At 42.0% G+C, this 15,846-nt stretch overlaps 1 protein-coding gene across 2 annotated transcripts in view; it reads right to left on the bottom strand.

The window, feature by feature from the left end:
• Dmrt1 (doublesex and mab-3 related transcription factor 1) overlaps window positions 1–15,846 on the bottom strand; it is a 106,531-nt gene that overhangs the window by 29,380 nt on the left and 61,305 nt on the right. Inside the window, exon 4 of one of the 2 annotated variants that reach the window (XM_005388599.2) lies at window positions 12,838–12,982. In XM_005388599.2, coding sequence (XP_005388656.1) covers window positions 12,838–12,982 — 145 coding nt within the window. Of the gene's footprint in view, window positions 1–12,837; window positions 12,986–15,846 lie in introns of both variants that reach the window. The other variant, XM_013516377.1, reaches the window with a different exon arrangement.

The following is a 15,846-nucleotide window of genomic DNA, read 5'->3' as shown; positions in this document are numbered from 1 at the left end:
GCAAGATCAGTGCCACCTCTTGAACTGTTTTTACAGAAATAAAACTAAAACAATTCTTTAAACTGCTAGATGGGGGGCTGGGGATTTAGCTCAGCGGCAAAGGCGCTTCCTGGCAAGCGCAAGGTCGTGAGTTCGGTTCCTGGTACCGGAGAAAAACCAAAAAAAAAAAAAAAAAAAAACAGCTTCCTAAAAGATATTCCTGTATTGTGCTTGTGATATGTTGTAAAATGTTGTATGTCTGTTAATGTTTCCCTCCTTTTATCATTAAAAAAAAAAAAAAAAAAAAAAAACTGCTAGATGGGAGGCTGAGACAGGAGGAACATTCAAGGGTTCCTTGCTTTTATAAAACAGGATGGTAAACATGATCACTGCACACACCGCAACTCGACAACTTAGAGATCCTATCTCAATTATTTATAAATACATAGATAAGGGGCGGGGATGTAGCTGAGTCCAAAGGCCTTGGGTTCAATACCTCATATTGCAACAACAGTAACAACAATAAGCAACAACAAAAAAACCAACTCTCCCCCAAACACACACCAGAACAAGCAAAAGTAACTCCTGGGAAAGTTTAGTGAAGGTACTGCTCTTAACGACACACTTCCCACTTCTGCCCTGTACACACCTCGATTCAGACAGAGCATGTGTGAAACGAAGGAGGCCAGGCTTAGCAAGCAAAACACAGGATGCCGAATTACATTTAAATTTTAGAAACACCACATAAGTTAGTATAATAAAATATACGGACTATGCTTATACTAAACATTTTTATTTATCTGAAATTTAAATTTAACTCAGTGTCCTGTGTTTTATCTCAAAATTATGATTGCATTTGGCCCATTCACTGAGGACAAAGCAGACACTGGTTGATTTGGGGCCATTCTCTCCTTCCCTGGAGTGAAAGCCAATGGAAGGCTTTGGGCTCCTTTACCATCCACTAAGAGGCTAGTGCTGGTTCCTGCTGCTGCTTCAGGAAGCTCAGACACGACATTGTTAATCACTATCAAGTAAGAAAATAGTGCAACTAAGAGGGAACCACTAGCAAAAGCACAATGCATATCCGGGAAGGACATGTGTAGCGTTGCACTTAAAGTGTGTGTGTTTGGGGGGTGTTAACCTGGACTCTCTGCAGGTGTAAATGGGGCAGAGACTCTGGATTCGTGTATAGCCAGGTGTGTAAAGACCACAAAATGTTTCTTGTAACAATCCTGCTACATTTAATGGAAAATTTAAAAATATATGCGTTAAGCAGCAGATCATGGGACTACAAAGCCTGTTCTTATCTCTTACTGCTTTTATGGAACTCATTTTTAACATCATGACTTTTAGGGTGAATGTAAATAAACCTGACCATGCAATAAGTTCAGTGGGCGCTTTTTGCAGATTTTAAGCTAAATACCATCAATCTCTTCTCTGAAGCAGCATCTTTCAAAATAACAGAGGCAGCCCTAGGATTTTGTTAACCACTAAAAAAAGAAATTAACGACTGACTTCAGATACCTCTCCAAGTACATGTGCTCAGGAGGACAGGTGAAGTGCTCAGCAATGGGTGGAATCATTCCCGTGGGGTTGCTTCTCTTTACCCTCATGTCAAGGGGATCATTCTGGGGTACAACAATCCAGAAAAGGGTTCCTTGTTTTGTAAAAAAGGAGGGTAAACACGATCACTTTACACACAGCAGGATCAAACCTACTCCTACTATGAAATAACTATCTACTCGAGTTCCCTCCAAAGATTCCATTTATGCCAATTCCAATGAACAACAACCTGAAGGTACATAAAATCTTGGGCCATTCTTTATACCAGAAGCCCATCTGGAACCTGACCTCAGTATATACTGTGTATATGTGCACAACGGGAAGTATACGCCTATATATAAATAGAAATACATATAAAGCTAACTTCCAGTGTTCAGAAAACAAAAGCTATCCCCATATAACAGCCAAATTCTGACATAACTCAATCTGGACACCTCATCTGGTGTGCACTGCACTCATTCCTAGTGTAAACCCCACCGCGCCGGGCAATGATATACTGTAATGTCACATCGCAATCTGGATTTACTATAAAGGGCCGCTGACGAGCTTCAGAGCAGTAAACATTGCAGCGAGGTGTATTTCACACTGAGCTGGTTTTTATGAAGAACACTTCACCGCCCAGGCACGGCACCTGGATGATGAATGGTGAAAGATGCATGACAAGCTTCATCATTGTTTGTAAATCTTAACTGTTCCTGCTCACTAACTCTGGAGGCAATTTTCAAAGACAGCGGCCGACAGAAGGACAGCACAGCTTTCCTGAAGGTTATTCAAGTTGTACTTGGCCTGGGCTATGCCTCTGAAGAGCCAGGCAGGGAAAATAAACTCCTGACTTTCTTGACACTGGGCACTCCCCCAAAAGCACTGAGCCCAGAGTAGTCAAGACAAACTCAAGTGAAGAAATCTTTAACGATGAGGCTGGATGCTCTAACCTCAGTGGCCATGGTCCTATCCACATGAGGCCCTTGGGGACGTTGGCTCTCCAGGAGTGGTCACGGAGGAACAACACCAGCACACCTGATGATGAGTGAAGCGCCCACACAGTTGCTCTGTGATAGCTTTTAAGAAGTAAGTTAAAAATGTAAAAAGCCACCGGATGGTAAGTCATGAACAGACTAGGTAGAGTAAAATCACCCTTCTAAAAGATCATCTGGAAGAAACTGGCGGTTCTTTTATTCACATTAATGTAAAAACAAAACAAAGAGTATGTGTGACCACTTACCAGCTTATGACGTCAGAAAAACAGGACAAAAATAGTACCTGATGGAATGTGTTACTGGAATTTCAAAGCTAAGAACTAGTTATCTAATCATACAACACCTGCCCTCTTCAGATGTGAACACTTGGACTTGACTTTCTCATTAAATAAAAAGAAAATTCAAGTGTAAGCACAAAATTAACAGTGTCTTTACTGTGCTCATCAAGTCATAAGTGTGTCAGGAGAAACATCACACCTGGCGTGCTAGTCTGTGTCTGGTTGCTTTGCAGTGTTTCCCTGTGATGCCTGCTTGCTAGAGGAAGACACGCCTAGACTGGGCATTTCTGCATGAGGCCTGTGCTAACGGACCAGGCTTTGGTATTTGATCATTATGGAAAAAGTACTTCTGCAGCAGACAGAACATGTCCAAGTGCACTTTCAATCCCCAATTCTAGCCATCATTCTCTGGAACTGTTTCAAAACACAAGTGTGCCAGACTATAGACCAAGAGGCATTGGACAAATTACATCATCACCACGCCTTAGTTCCCTTACCTGCCATGTGGACACCAGGTCCCCCTTCCAGTCACCAGCCACTTTCTCTATGCCTCAGTGTCTTTATAACATGAGGATAAAATATTAAATGCCCATAAAGTACACTGGAAGAGCTACCCAAGTTTTCACAAGCAGAGAGAAAGGAAAGCGGGAAGGAAGCAAAAAACAAAGGCTATATAGCAGAAAGAACACGCAGGAGAAGTGAATCACAGGTGTGAACTCCTACTCTTCCTTTTAACCACTAACATCTTAAGGCTTAGAGGAAGTCTCAGTAGTCTGCCTGCCCTAAGTGTGAATATTAAGTTCTTCTGGACCTTTTTCAGGGTTGCATTCATAATCTAAAACCAGGTAGAGATGAAGAATTAAGTCCTTAAAATTCAAGTTCTCTAAAGGAACAGTGTTTCTACATAATGTCTGTGGTCTAGCGGCTGCACCCATATTTATACTTATGTCTGATTTATATTCCTGGATGCTTTGCCACAATATCCAATGCCAGGTCAGTGAGAAACAAACAAACAAAAACACCAACAGGTGGTTTCTTATTCATCCCAGAGACCACGAACCATCCAGGAGCCCTCTGAGAACACAACGTAACTACTAGCACCCGAAGAATAATATAAAGCTGGCCCTGCCCGGAGAACAACCCCTCTGAAATTCTTGCTCAATCCTACAGCGACTGAACCTTTCCCTCACATGAGCGAGCCTAACCTCCTCGAGTGGGCTTCTGGGGAGTGCCTACTGCTTCTAGATGACAGCCTGGAGGGGGCCTTGTCCAAGGACAGTATTTCACACAGAGGACATGTTAGGGTCCCACCAGTTCTCAATCTTGCCCACAATTTGCAGGGTGCTTTTTTATGTAGAAATAAAAAAGATTCGAAGAAAAGACAGAACTCTGCTTGTCCACATCAAACAGTGTAGCAGCTTGCTACATTACTCTTTAGGACCTGCTGGTCCCCTGATATACTATATACTGCTCCTTTTTAGTTGTTTTTCTTCTCATTCTCTGCAAAAAAGCAGTGTGCTTTCCTCAGTAAATGTACACGTGATATTTTTAAAGTAAATGTTTACAGCTGCTATTTCTAAATGTTAACTACATGCTCAAAATTAGTATGTTCTACTTTCCTCATTTAGAAGACTATAATGTCTAGCAAATTTCAAGAATCACAATACGCATATACTTAGTTGCATCACAGTCCCTGTGAAACTTAAACTAAGCCCTCCTTTATGCTAGGAAACATTCACAGGACCTACTGCCAGGCACTTGCTGAAATAGAAAGGTATGTAAGAGACAGTGATAGATCTTCACAAGAGAACAGATGTGTTGACGGATGAAAAGTACTGGCACCCTTCTACATAATTTTTCATATATAAAGAATCCATCTATAAAACTTAAAGCTGTTACTGTTTTCAGCTTTCCAGAAAAGGTAACTGAAGACATTAGGTGAACATCCTGCTGTTGGCTCCAGAGCTGGGGACCTGAGCCAGACCTCCCCCGCCCCGGGGGTGGGATGCATTCCCTTCACCTGCTCCACGGTTCATGCCACTGAATGCTCCACTTAGCTCTCTGTTCAAAGCTAAGGTTGAGAATAAAAAGGTCACATCAGGAAAATAGGTTTACAAGCCCAGTGCTCTTTTCTTTGAAATTTAGCAAATGATAAGTCATTTCCTAAGGTGCCAAGTTTAAATTACATTCAACATCTTTTAAGTGTTGCATAAAATGCATTCCACTTTCCTTAAAGCAAGGAAAGACAGGGGTCAGTGGTTTTCTTTCCTACAGACCTGCCGTGCAACCCAGAATAGAACACACATGCCAAAAAGCAGTTTCAGATTCCTTCGCCCATTCTCCCTTCCCCTTGAGCCAGACTCGAGAATACTTACAAAACACATTTCTTTCTTATGAGAACTGCCTGAAACACCAGCAACCCCTTGGTAGGAATGAAGCGAGGGCCATGACAATGCCTATCATCTCTTACTGCAGTTGTGATTCACTAGTCTCCTTTACAAACAGAGCATACTTCCATCCTCACAGCAACCACACGACTTCCACAGAGCCAGTATGTTCACCCTCCTGTGAGAGGTGAGGAAACTGAGGTACTTGTCCCTCAGCCATTCCTCACTTAACAGGTGGCTCCAGAGGAGACTGGAGGATGCTTTCAGCTAGCAGCCCTGCAACGTCAGTGTTCTCACCTGCAAAACTGGGAAGATCAAAGGGGTAGTATCAACTAAGTTCATTCATTCCAGTGACAGCTTAACCATCCTGCACGCAGTCATGGCATACAGTATCAGTGAAAGGAGGCACTTCTAGATCCACTGTCCTTCAGCAATGTTAAAGCTAAGGATCCACCTACTAGTGTTTGGGAGCACACAGGCCTCTGTGAGCCGCTTAGAAGTTACAAAAGAATACAAGGCTTCCAACTCAAGAGGCCCTTCCCTTGACCTAGCCATCGGGACTGTGGGTAACAGTACAGGCTCTGCACTTCACCCTGTAGATCTATTGACATCCTCTATTAGTAGAGTAATACATGGACACCTTGAGGCCCAAAAGCACAAGGAATGTCTGTTTCTTTCTCCTGAAAAGATCCAGGTTGCATATGAAAAAAGGGGGGAGCTATGCAGGAGCCTGTGCCTTCTACCTCAACTGGGCAAAGTCAAAGGAGCTAAGAGACAGCAAGCACCATTTCTCACATATAAACTGGAATGGTAAAGTAAACAGAGTATGTTTATCTTCGCTATGTTAAACCTAAACTGGCGTGGCATGTACTCAAAAGACTTAAGACTCGAATCCAACGGGTAGGAAAGGTGCATTTAGAAATACAAAACATTATCCACCTGGAGACAGGTGTGCACCTATTAAAACAGGCATTGCTGGGAGAGCTGACTGGTAGAGCTTATATCTAGATGTCTCCCAAAAGCTTCATGCACTCATAGATGAGGCTCCTGGAAGGATTATAACTGACTTACTGTTAGGAGGTAGGACCTGGTTGAAGAAGGGTTACTAGGGGCTTGATCTGGAAGAGTATAGCTCCCCCCTGGTTCTTTCCTTATCTCTGCCTCCCAGACACCATAACATGAGCAGCTATCCTCTGCTACACCCCTCTGCCATGCTGTCCTGCCTTGAAACTAGCAGGCTATGGCTGAAAACATGAGCCAAACTTAACCTCTCCTCCTTTAGGTTGTGATGCTGGGTATTGCTTCTTTTCAGCAATGAGAAAAGTGACTAAGATACCAGCTTCACAGGCATCATTTTAGGATGTTCCCACTTCCACTTCTGTAAGAGCTTCTGTCTGTTACCATGAACTGGCTCTGCTTTTTACATGAGCCAATCCTCCTCTTATGCAGAGCAGTGGTTTTTGAAACTGTATGTGGGGAGAGACCTAAGTTTTGCTTTAATTTTTGTTTTCAAGTTTCATATCTACCTTTGCCAGATTACCCACCCCCACTAAAATCCAGGGCCTAACACATACTGGGCAAGCACTCTACCACTGAGCTACATTTCTAATCTCTTGTACAGTAAAAAGGAACTGCTAGAGCCATAAGTTAAAAATATGGAAAAGTATTGACAAGGATAGGAGAAACTGGAACTCTTCTACACTGTGGTAGGAATGTAAAATAGTGCCGTCACTATGGAAAACAGTTTAGTGTTCATCAAAAAAAAATTTAGAGCCAGGCATGGGAGCCCACATCTGTAATCCCAGAACTCAGAAGGATGAGGCAGAAGAACCACTGTGAGTTCAAGGCCACTCTAGGTTACACAGCGAAGGGGCTGGGGATTTAGCTCAGTGGCACAGCTCCTGCCTGGCAAGTGCGAGGGCATGAGTTCGATTCTCGGTACCGGAAAACAAACAAACAAACAAAAATAGGTTATGCAGTGAGTTCAAAGCCAGCCTAAACTGAATAGTGAGACCCTGTCTCAAACAAAACAAACTTAAATTTAGAACTAACATATAACCCAGAAATCCCCCTTTGCTATTGTCTGCAATAGGCTGGTTCATAAGGTGGAGTTATTGAGAGACAGTGGAATTTTTAGGTGGTGCCTAGTGAGCAGGTTCCTAGATCACTGAGGATATTCCCTTGAAGGGGACTGTGGGACCGCAGCTCCTTCCTCCTTGTTTTGTTTCTTGTTCAATGAAGTGAGATGCTTCACCAAGCACTCCTTACCTGTTATGCTTTTGTTAAAAATGTCGAAGTCTCACATGTTTAGAGATGGGCTTGTGGAAAGTGCTTAGATGCACCAACCACATTAATGGATTAATCCACTGATGAATTTATTCATAGCTGAATGTGCTATTAGGAGATAGCCTGGATGGAGGAGGTGGGTCCCTATTGGGCATGTATTTGTTCTTCCCTTCTCTCTCTGCTTTTGGCTGTCATGGACTAAGCAACTTCACTCTCCCATACCACTCCACCGTGCCATCTCTGCCTTGGAGCCACCCAAGCACAGACTGACACCTCTGAAAACATAAGCCAAAATAAGTCCTTTCTCCTCTATGTTGTGTATAAAGGTATTTTGTCCCAGCAATATAATATACCATCTAACTAATGGTAAACTAATACACCATCTAAAACTAACTAATGTACTATCACTGCCATGGCACCTATGATGCACGAGCTCACCAGAAGTCCAAAACAAGAGGGCCACTTGATCATGGGCTAAATCTCTAAAACTCCCCAATAAACCACCTGACTGAACAGATTAATTATCTCATGTATTTTGTTATAGTGACTAAAAGCTGACTAACACACACTACTAGGTGTACAACTGGAAGAACTGAAAATATCAAAGACTTGGTACATGAATTTCATACCAATGCTATTCACAATAGACAAAAGATGAAAGTAACCCAAATGCCCATCAGCTGATGAACAGATAAACAAAATGTGGTACATTCATGCTGTGGAACACTATTCAGCCATAAGAAGAAATAAAGTACTGATCCATGTCATGATGTGGATGAACCATGAAAACAGTACGCTGAGAGAAAGAAGCCAGATGCAAAAGGCTACATGTTATATGATTCTAATTACATGAAATATCAGAAAGAGGCAAACCTAGTAACCCAGAAAACAGATGGGTGGTTACCAAGGACTTAGGGAAAAGAGAATGGGGCCTGACTGCTTAACGGGTATGGGGTTTCCTCTTCCAACAGTAATAAGGACTTGGAACTTGATAAAGCTGATAGTTACACAACATTTTGTTCCAAATGCCAATGAACGGAACCCTTTCAACTGGTTAATGACTATTTTATGTTAGGTGAATCTTCTACCTCAATGAAAAACGAATTACTAGAAAAATGAAAGCCAATAAATACAATTTCATTCTGTCAAACAGTCACAAGTTTCCATTTATCTTCAATTTTTCTTACTCCTGCTCTTGTCCCTGCTCCCACAGACCCACACCAGCCCGCAGCTGGAGATCCATACCTAGGTTCCACCGGTCTTGCTCACTCAGAGACACTCCTATCCCCAATGTGTCCCACAGCACATCCTGTGCCATCAAACTCTCCCTCTACCAGATCACTACCGCTAGCATTCAGACCTACCACCTGTCCGTTATTTAACAAAAGAGGAACAGCCTCTTTTTGAACTCCCCTCCCTTCTAGTAACTGCCCCATCTCACTCCTCCCCGTATGGAGACTCCTAGAAGAGCTGTCTATACTCACTGCCCCAGTGCTTCTCCCTCGTGTAACCCTGAATGCACAGCAGGGCTTTGCATCCACCTCCCTACCGAGGCACCACTCAGCAAGGCCTCTGTCACTTCTACCTGGCAACAGTGGACTGTCAGTTCCGGTGCTCATCTCAAAGCCTGTCAGCGTTGTTCGGCTCTGTTCACTAAAATACTCTCTTTTCTTGGCTTCCAAACCATATATATTCATTTCTTTAGGTGATTTCACCATATTTACTTCAAATAACATCTGTGCACTGAGCTCTCAAATTTTTATTTCTAACAAGGGTATTTTCCCTCAACTTTAGACTTCACACATCAAACGCTTACTTGACAACCAACATGAATGACTCATGAACATCCCAAATTTAACAAGTACAACATTAATCTCCTAATTGCCACCACCTATTTCTCTCATGGTCATTTTTACTTCAATAAATGGAAACTCCAATCTTCTGTTTGGTCAGATCAAAAATGATGGCATACTCCTAATTCATTTCTTTGTGCTGCATCCCAAACGCATCAGTCAATCTTCTTGGTTCTATGTTTGAAATATATCAAAATTGAACCACTTGTCACTATCACTGTACTCCCACACTGAGCCACTATCATCTTCTGCCGGAATTTCTGCAAGAGCCTTCTAATCCGCCTTCCTGTTTCTACCTCTGCATGTTCCAGCCCATACTTAAACAGCAATCAGAATGAGCTTTGAAAACCACAAGGCAGACACATCACCCTTTTCTCAACACCCTCAAATGACTTTTCACCTTACCTGAAATAAAAGCCACAGTTCTCGCAGTGGCTTACCATGTCCTACAAGACCCAGCCCACCATCTCGCTCACCTACTGACACTTTTCAGGGTGTGGAAAATAGAGGGAATGGCTCTGATTTTTTTTTTTTTTAAAGAAAAACATCAACTAGCAACTGCATAGCAAAAGAAAAACTTCTCTCCAGATTTTCTGCTCCTCAACATTCCATTTTCATTTTGCTATCTTCAGCAGAACCAGAAGAAAACAATGAAGTTGGACTCATTCCTTTGGATGTTAAAACTTACCTTTGAAGAAACTGAAGAAACATAGATTTATTAAAATAACACTTTAAAGAAAATATTAAGCCTATTTAAAACACTGCTCGTCAAATCATTTAGAAGGTCCCACTTAGAATAACTGATGTATTACTTAGAAATTATACGTTATTTATTGAAGCAACCAACCAAAGGAACTCAACTGAACTTTGACAGTGCCATTAAAGGGATCTGTCGGCTAGCCTTTGCCAATTTCTCACAATATACTAATGTCCCTATCGCCATGTGCCACATTCTGCCTCTCTCTCAGTCCTACTCACTTACTAAAAAAGCTAACTTGTCCCAAAAGGCTTCCCACTTGGCCAAATGCTGATGATAAGACTAAAGATCCTATGTCCCCAAAGAGGACCTGTGGGTCTCCTTGCTCCAACCACTATGTTTCCCCCTGCTTACCCATTTGCTTTGTAAAATTTCATGTACTATGCCCCAGACAGCACATATTTACAAGCCATAAAACTACATTCAAAAACATTAGCTAGAATTTGGGTTTTCTATTAACTTATTTCTCCACAATAATTCCAAAGTAAACACAGTTATTACTGACATTCCATTGCAGTTCGTCCTGGCTAGAACCTTCATTTCCGCAGCTTGAGCTCCTGATTAATTGTGAGTGACTTCGAGGGTACCAGGAACTTAAACCTGCAGCCACCTCACACCCACACTGCCACTCGTACACATCTCTAGAAAAGTAAGAAATTCTAGTAATCTTTCCCTACGAGCACTAGTGCCGCTGGCCTTTCTCCTGGACTGTAACCCCTCTCCTTCCAAGTCACTTCTTTTCCGCCATAAATTCAAATGCCGACTGCTCTTCTGCAGATTCTCTCCTCTCAGCTATAATAAACTGCCTCTTACAGTTTTTCTTACTGCCTTGCTGTAAATTTATACCTTTGTCTCAAGCACAGCAGTGCTTCTAAAAATATTCCATTATCCCTAAAGTAAGAAGCTTTTCAATTTCTTCCTGCAAATGAGTTTCATTCGTGATTTTCCACATAAACAAACATTTCTTTAACTATTTCATCTGCAAACTGTGTAGTGGTTCCATCAGACAACGAGTTAGGCTTTTGACCTTCCGTGTTTGTCTTCCCTTACAGGGCCACCTCACTTAAAAATGTACCAAATGCTTTCATTCACTCACTCAACCAACGAATAGCAGATGGAGGGCATCATAGCAGATAAAAGGTACATGGCATGTGTCCTCTACCTTTAAGGATTTTATAATCCTCAGATACAGAATGAGAGGCAGTATGAAAGAAGCGCCATGTAGGTACACAGCACACAGGAAGAATGTTTATAAGAGGTGTGCTTGTCCACTCATGACAGTGACGAGTAAAAGGAGAAGTGCAACCAGCAACATGTAAGCTCAAACTCTTTAGAGAATGAGTTCACAACAACGCCTTGATTTCCAAATTCAGAACAATAAAATCGCAAAACACTGGGCAAGTTATGCTTTTTTTACTATACTAAGATAATGACTTCCATTAATGCAGAATATGTAGGTTATGGAAACTAATCAGTTCTGTATAGAGTCACATTATGTAGAAAGCAAACTTCTTTTATGTAGCACATGGTCAGTTCTGGGAGATCACTGTCTCTTCCAAGTCACTCACTCCACTACCCAGATTTCTACAACAGCCTCAACTGGGCTTGCTTCTCATTTTCCTAAATAAAATGATGCAGCATAAATATGAAGAGCTTAAAAACAGCATCTGGAAGCACAAGAGCCATAAAAGATCTGCCTATCATCACAGCATAAATGCTTCGAAGACGGTTAAAACTGAAGTTGAGAAACTGTGTATTTCAAAGTTCTTTGGCTCATTAAACATTCATTTTTTTATTTTAAAGCCTTTATATCAGAGTTATTTGCATTGCTACTGCATAAACTCCACGATCTACTGTATTAAAAAATGTTTTATTATGTTATTTTACTTTCCCTCAGAAGATGAATATACCTTCAATTTTTAAATGAAAATCTTTGGAAAACAAGTGTTTACTACACAGAAATTCAACATACACACACACAGACACACACACACACACACAATCTGGATTTAAACCATATTCTGAGCTGGATATTGCAGCTCGCTATACTCCCATTATTTGGGAGGCTGAAGCAGGAGGATTGCTAAGTTTGAGGCCAGGCTGTGCTACATAGTGAATTCAGGGACAGTCTGAACTACATAGAGAGACATTGTCTCAAAACCCCCAAAAATCAACCAACCAATCAACCAACCAAACAAACAAACCATATTCTGGGAACTAGGGTTGTAACTCAGCAGTAGAATGCTTAGCATGTATAAGACCTGATCTCTGGTCCTGGGGGAAAAACGTGTGTCTCCAGAAAACACATTTTTAGCTTTTGAATGGGAGTCTATGATTATCACAGCAGTTGTCCATAAAGGGAAAAATATCATTATAAAGATTAAGCAATTCAGATGTGATAGTGTATGCCTACAATCCATTTACTCAGGAAGTTGAGGCAGGAGGATCCTAAATTAGAGCCCAATCTGGGTAATTTATCCCTGTCTTAAAATAAAAATAAAAAGATTTGGAGATGTAGCTCAGTGGTAGGGCACCTGTGTAGCATCCTCATTAACACACACACACACACACACACACACACACACACACACACACGACTTTTCTATAGCTGAATACTGTAAAGCACACTTATCCAAGTTTTATACACAACAGACTTTCCAACAGTTCCTAACAGAGAAGCAGTGCAGTAGGGCTGGTGACCCAGAGTGGGACAGGCAACCCCTCCCACCCCAAGGCAGTCTGTAAACAGACACCTACCGCTTGCTTTGGGTTCCGAGTAAGATGGCCCATCCTCGAAAGTGAAGATCTGGGACATGCTCTGGCCCAGGTAGGAGGGAGGCCCGTAGTAAGAATGCATCCTGTACTGGGAACTCACTGTATGGCGGTTCTCCGAGCTTTTCATCTGCTAAAGGAAAAAAAAAGGAACACACTGAGACCAAAGTTGCATTTTTATTATCCCCCCCCCAAAAAAAACCCCGCCCACGATGGTGCACATCCATGGTGCCTTTTCTATTTTGGAATACCCTTAAAAGCATCCCTGAATTCCCTCCTGCTGGGTGACGCTCAGTTAACAAGTACTGAAAAGAGCAGGAGTGGCATGTGGGTCGGGCAGTCTCTGGAAACCAGACCCTGCCTTTGGGACCGGAGGCAGCTTTTATGTAAGAAGCAGCTTCCTGATCTATCATTCAAAGCTTGGGAGATGTGACCTGGTGGCTCAGAAGGGGCTACCCACTTTGGATTTCCCAGATCTTCTGATGAATTTGCAAGGACTACTTCCACAATCATTTAAAACTGTTTCCTGCATAGACCCTGCTGGTATAGATAGTGAGCATTCAACTCATAATTGTATCCTCATAGCAAGAATAGAGCTTCAATTATTTATACCAACTTTTAATGGTTAAATTTGGATGGATTTCACTTGTTATTCGCAGTACTGGGGATAGAACCCAGAGCCTTGTGCAAGGCAAGCACTCTAGCCTAGGCAAGCACTTTACCACTTCTAGAAAGGTCCTTCCAAGGGAATTTCCAAACTAAATCAATTATGATCAGAACTAAGAAGTGATTACAAAATCATGTTTTCCAATCAAATGTTTAGAATGCTACTTGATCAAGAAAGTAGTATGAGCTTGACAGAAGCATCTGATAAAGAAAGAAGACTGTACTAATTATACTAACCAGAACAGGGCACGTAAAATTAGGTGCCAAACTTCCTTAATATTTTATATGAGGGGACAATTGCCTAAGTAACCCTAGCCCAAGTGCACTTTGAATACCACGGCACTGATTGGTGGAAAAGAAATCTGATTTCCGTGACACTGAGATGCTTAGAGGATTTGTTTTTGATCCTCCCAGTGCTCTGAGGGCTGCATTCTCGCCCCATCTGGAACCAGACAATTCTATTGCACGTCATAATTTCCTTTCAAGTGAGGTTTTCCTGGGCAAGTTCTCTTTATCTTTTCTACTTTTTTTCAAAATATATACAACGACATCTCTCCTTGGTGAATCACTCTGTTCTCATTTTCTACGACCATATAAATCGTTACTAAACAAGAGGTCAAACAAGCTGTACTTGGAAAATAGCCAGAGGGAAAGAAACAGCATCCACCCTCTTGAGAGACCTCAGGTTTGGAGGTCCATTATGGAGCCATGAAATTATTAACAGGGAGAGCAATCAATAGTAGCTGGTTACCACATGGAGGAAACAGCACCCAGTTATCAATTAAACTAGCACTTCCCAGTGTCCCTTAATGGGCACACAAATGGCCCGGGGATCTGCCACATGCAGATTCCGATGCAGTGAGCCTGAGAATCTGACAAGCTCCCCGGAGAGGCTAGTCCTGTTGGTTCCCAGACCTTGCTCTGGTGACAAGAAGGTGAAATAATTATCCTTTCTCTCACACTTAAGAGCCCATGACCAAAGGAGGACCAGCTTAAAAAAACTCTTTTTAGCATTACAACTTTCAGTTTCCAATGAGTGGCAAGGGTGGAAGCTATATAAACAGCAAAATTCCATTTTCGTTTCTTTTTTCATCTGTAAAATTCACCAAAGCTCAAAATTCTTTTCAGAAGCCAGACATAGTGGTGCACACCTGTAATCCCAGCACGCAGGAGGATCATTATGAGTTCAAGGCCAGCCTGGGTTACAAAGTGAGCTCACGGCCAGCCTGAACTGCAGAGGGAGACCCTGTTTCAAAAAGACCAAAAAAAATTTTTTCAGGGCCTGCTGCCATGTGTTAGTGCTGCAGTGGCCATAACAAACTCAAGCTCACTTTGAATATAAGAGACAATTCTATCTTGAGAATGCCCACAATGCCTCAAGTCAGTTACGCAGTCTGAGGAATGAGCCCTGGATCAATAGCGAGGGGCAGGCTGTTAAGTGCAAAGCACCCTAATACAAACAATAGTGCCGCCCTACTCTGGGTGCTGAGCTATTCTCCCTCAGGTGTGGCAAGATCCGCAAGTCAGTTCTTCAAGGAAAATGCTTTTCAGTTTTCCCTGTGTACAAGAAAACAAACAAGGCTTGAGCCTATAGGCTCTGCAAAACACTGACTTTTTTTTATTTTACTAAGAAAGTATATACAAATCTTTTCAGAACATTTGACAAACGTTTGCTGTGACTCCACAGCAAGGTCAGCAGATTTTTCTCTACAGATGGTCAAAGAATAAATATTTTAGGCTTTGCAAGCCATAGATCTCTTGGCAATTGGCAAAGGAATGGTCATGGCTGTATCCCAATAAAACTTTATGCAAATGTACACTGGTTCAACTTCTGACTTCTACTGCAATAAGGGAAGGGGTACCCAAGCACTCAGGCTTGGGCTCCATCTCTAGCAAATCTGACTCAGCTGGTTGGGAGACGGGTCCAGTGTTGTGGGTCTTTGCGGAACACTCAGGTAATTCTAGTGTTGCCACAATTGGGAACCAGTACGCTGAAGCCAATGACATATCTCCACACACTTCAGAATTACGAGATCCCAACATCTGCTCTATTAACTCAAGAATACAAAAGGTCAAGTGTAACAAAGAAGACTGGTCACCTGCTGCCAATTCCTAAATTATTCCGATAAATGATAGTGCTCTCTTAACAAACGCTTATTGGAAAATAAACACAATTTCAAATGCATGTGTATGTTCAGGTCCCACCTTCATTCTTTTTCTGTTTTTAGAAAGCACCAAATAACAAGATTTATTTGGAAGTCGGAATTGAGTTACTTGTGCTTAATATCCAATTTCCCCAATGAATACTCAGGAACACTGAGCTACAGA

The sequence above is a fragment of the Chinchilla lanigera genome, unplaced genomic scaffold, assembly GCF_000276665.1.
Source record: "Chinchilla lanigera isolate Chin_1 unplaced genomic scaffold, ChiLan1.0 scaffold00033, whole genome shotgun sequence".
Lineage (NCBI taxonomy): Eukaryota > Metazoa > Chordata > Mammalia > Rodentia > Chinchillidae > Chinchilla > Chinchilla lanigera.
This window is presented reverse-complemented; position numbering and strand designations above follow the sequence as displayed.